General features: G+C 41.3%; 1 protein-coding gene across 1 annotated transcript; it reads right to left on the bottom strand.

The window, feature by feature from the left end:
* Positions 1 to 3,136: 3,136 nt before the first annotated feature.
* Positions 3,137 to 4,072, bottom strand: LOC114084507 (olfactory receptor 2M4-like). The gene has a single exon (XM_027925585.2). It carries the CDS (start codon positions 4,070 to 4,072, stop codon positions 3,137 to 3,139), a length of 936 nt encoding a protein of 311 aa, XP_027781386.2.
* Positions 4,073 to 4,413: the final 341 nt, after the last annotated feature.

The following is a 4,413-nucleotide window of genomic DNA, read 5'->3' as shown; positions in this document are numbered from 1 at the left end:
GTGGCTCTTAATTGCCATTGAGCCCAAAGCAAAGACCACCAACAAAAACTCGACTGCCATTGAACCAAGTTTGCTGCCTGGATTTTGGACCATTTGGCTTTGCTGAGGTGGAACCTGCAGGATTTTGTTCTGAAGTCTGTTTCAGTTTCTTGGCGCTATCCTCCTGGTGACCGTCTCATGCCTTGATGTGTGGTGCTCATTGGAAAACCCCAAATCCTCATATGCAGTTATCCATTGTACATAAGACAATCTCATTACAATCAGCGACAAAGTCATGAAAAAATGTGAGAATCCTCTAATTTGGCATATGAATTGTGCATTCTGTGCTAATATCAAACAAATCAGTTGTGCTGGTGGTAGGAGGTGGTGCCATTGCCCATGATTTTGGCCAATCTCTCAAGATTGAGAGGTGACAAAGGGGTTAATTGCTAAATTGTTTGCCTAATGCTTCATCCTTGCAAGTTCTAAACAAAGCTACCTTGATCCAACGCTACCTCTGTCCACAGTGAACTGTAGCATCATCTACATATCAAAAAGCAGCATCCTAAAATCAGCAATGAATAACCAGAAAATGTGATCAGAAAAATTAATGTATTTGTAAAAGAATAAAAGTGAATAAACTCTTATCAATTAATGCAAATAATAAAAAAAAAGATCGGAACACCCCTGAACTAGAAAATGTTACAAGGAAGGAAGGTTGAGAGAAAGGAATATATCTATAAATTAGAGATTGAGTATTAAAGTAGAAATGCACCAAAACCAATCTGCACAACAATAGCACCCCCCAAAACCTTCATCTGTTACATTTTTCAGAAATTTACATGAGGATTCTAACATTTACACAGGAATTCAAGAGACCTAGCATAGCTGAAACTGGCCAGAGTGACAGAATTGAGAAACTCACTTCCTAGCTTTGAGCTTACCATGACACTGTCGTACTCCAGGTCACATAAGACAGAGAGGCAGATCCCTACTACAGAACTAAGGGTCCATAAGTAAATAGTGAATCTAGGATTAACCAGGTTTTGATGAGCATATATAAGCAATTCAAGAGGAAAATCACGAATTTTCAAAAAAAAAATAAATAAATAAATGGTACTATCACAATTTGATAGCCATCTGCAAAAGAATGCAGCTGAACAGCACCTCCCACTACAGGATGGGTCTGTATTAATGCAAGAATGAAAGCCACCATGCTCTTAAGTAAAAACTAGGCCTACATCTTTCTGACTTAGTTTAAACAATATTTCTTAGATATAATATTAAAGCCATAAGCATTAGAATAAACAGAATTTGAACTCAATCAAAAGCATAAGTTTTTATAATCCAAAAACATTAAATAAAGTAAAAAGACAACTCACCAAATAAGAGAAAATATTTGCAAATTATACATCTGACAAAGGTATAAGGTTCAGAAGATATAAGCGCTCTGACAAATTAACACCAAAAAGACAACCCAGTTGAAATGGATCTTAATGGACATTCCTTCAAAGATATGATGCAAATGATCACAAGCAAGTGAAAAATCCTCAATATCATTAGTCATAATATAAATCAAAATCACAATGAATTAAATACAACTTCCTGCCCAATAGAATGGCTAAAACCCAAAAAGGAGAGAATAACACAGGATGGGTAGGATGTGAAGCTATTGAAACCCTCAGACATTGTTGGAGGAAACAATTTGCAGCCACTATTAAAACCAGCTGATCAGTGTCTGTAAATTAAAGAGAATTTCCACATGCTGGAGCAAAACCACCTCCAGGTATGTACACAGGAGGTTTGAAAACATGTCTCATGAAAACCTGTACATGAATGCTTGAGATAGCATTATTCACGAGAGTCAAAATAAGAAAATATTCCAAAAACTTAATTATTGACTGAACAAATAAAATGTAGGACAATCTTTTCAAGGAATATTGCTAATTTGCATGTGAGAATGTAGCACTGATCATGCTTCCACAAGACACATGAAAACATTATACTAAGTAGAAGCCAGTCCAAAGACCACATCCCATCCATGTATGACGACCCAGCAGGCAAATCTACAGCCAAAGCAGTGCTGGCCAAGGACAGGGCAGGAGGGGATGAGGAATAACTGCTAGAGATTATGAGCTTTCTTTTTGGAGTGATGTTTGCACAAATATGTGAACATATTAACATCCACTGAAATGTACACCTATCCTTGTTAAATTTACCTAAAACAAAAGCATTAAGAATATTCTAATTGTCCAAAAATATTTTATAGTGCCCCAAGGAATGAAATAGATTATAACACATGGTCATATCATTAAAGCATAAGCTGAAGGTTTAGTTAGAAAAATTTTTTAAATAATACACATGATGCAACAAAGATTCGATTTAAAATATAAGCACAGAAACCCAGGCAATGATTGACTTCAATTCTCAAAAATATTGCAGATTGACATACACAGATTACAATCTTGTTGAAATAGCTCGGGAACATAAATGTTTTATCAAAGTATGGGCAACTTATGGATATTAATTAATTAATTTGGACAGATTTAGAGGCCAGAAATATTTTTCAATAAAACTTTAGTGAGTTTTATGGGATTATGTATAATAAGTCACTTTTGAGCTGTGCAAAAAATTATGACCAGTAGTTCCTGAAACTGAGAGTTTGCTAACGTCTCCAAACAGATCGGTTGTTGATGTAAGAATGAGAGAGGAGTAAAACGATCACAATCATGAGGATGATTCTGCAGCCAAAAGGAAGTGATGTTGCTTCTGGACTCATTAAAGTATCCACTTTTAATTTAAAGATGAAAAAAGAATAAATTTCTAAGAGGTAGTTTATTTATTTTAGAAATTCATTTCCTCCCTGTCATAAAATGCTAAATATTTTATATAGACATAAAAATTATTTGGAAAGACTCCCCGTTCCTAAATGCTTGGGAAGGAAATAAAGAAGGATCAGGATTAAAATAGCCAGGACAGGTCTGAGCATCGGTAAACCTGAAGTACAGGTGGGAATGAATCAGGAACACAGAGGTATCTCTCCAAACACAGAGGAAAACTGCAACCCCTGCTCTCCACTGAGGTCAGAACCTGCAGATGGACCCCTGGCCTGGAAGGCCAGCATCCTGGACAGACCCTCAGCAGACGCTGGAGAAAGTCACAGTAACCTTCCTCTCCTCAGGAGCTTCCTGAGCCCCCTGGACACCTCTCTGTTGCGCAGGCTGTAGATGAGGGGGTTCAGCATGGGGGTGAGGATGGTGTAGAAGGCCGACACCATCTTGTCCTGCTCCGCTGTGTGGGTGGAGGCTGGTCTCATGTACATGAACATGGCAGCCCCGTAGTAGAGTCCCACCACCATGAGGTGGGAGGAGCAGGTGGCGAAGGCTTTGCGGCGGCTTTCTCCAGAGCCCATGCGGAGGACAGCTAGGAGGACACGGGAATAGGACGTGACAATAACTGAAACTGGCAGGATGAGCATCACCACACAACAGACGAAGAGCAGCCTTTCAAACGCAGACGTGTCTGTGCAGGAGAGAGGCAAGAGGCCAGCCACGTCACAGAAAAAGTGATGTATTTCCAGAGAGCCACAGTAAGAGAATGACAGGGCAGCTGCCAGCACAATGATGCCATCAAGAGACCCCAAGATCCAGGAAGCCACCGCCAGGAGTACACAGAGTTTCTGACTCATGAGGATGGTGTACCGAAGGGGATGGCAAATGGCCACATAGCGGTCATAGGCCATGACAGCCAACAGGAAGCACTCAGCTCCCAGCAGGGACACATAGAAGAATATCTGGGCTCCACAGCCTGCTAGTGAGATGGAGTTCCTGCCAGTCAGGTAGTTGAAGGCCATCCTGGGGACGGTGGTGCAGATGAGCATGAGGTCCATGAGGGAGAGCTGGCTGAGGAGGAAGTACATGGGGGTGTGCAGCTGGGCGTCCAGGTGGATGAGGAGCACCATGGTGGAGTTCCCCATGATGGCCACTGTGAAGATGCCCAGGACCAGAGCAAAGAGGAAGGTGTGGGTGGGGCTGTGGTTGAAGATGCCCAGCAGGATGAAGACAGGGCTGGACGTCCGGTTTCCTGACTCCATCCTCAATAATTTGCCTTATCTGAAAGTCCCAGGGAAGACAGAAGCTTACCTATTAATTCAGCTTTCCAGTGCATGGTGCAGCAAGGACCTTTGCTGGACGGGGCATCGGAGGCAGGCGAGACCTTCTCACCAGCCTCCACCTGCCTCCCTTAATAGCTGTGAGCCATGAGGCTCCTCATTCAACCTTAGAGAATGATTTTAGTATGCATTTTCTTTATTTTACCTACAAGAGTCCTAAAGTTTCTAAAAGCTTACTCATGGATACAGAGAGCATAGGAGGAACAATGATCACATATCTCTGTTGCTGAAGGTCACCTTCATCCCTATCCCAGGAAAGTTGG

Source organism: Marmota flaviventris, chromosome 5 (genome assembly GCF_047511675.1).
Source record: "Marmota flaviventris isolate mMarFla1 chromosome 5, mMarFla1.hap1, whole genome shotgun sequence".
Lineage (NCBI taxonomy): Eukaryota > Metazoa > Chordata > Mammalia > Rodentia > Sciuridae > Marmota > Marmota flaviventris.
Note: the sequence above shows the minus strand (reverse complement) of the source record. Positions and strands in the feature narration are given on the sequence as shown.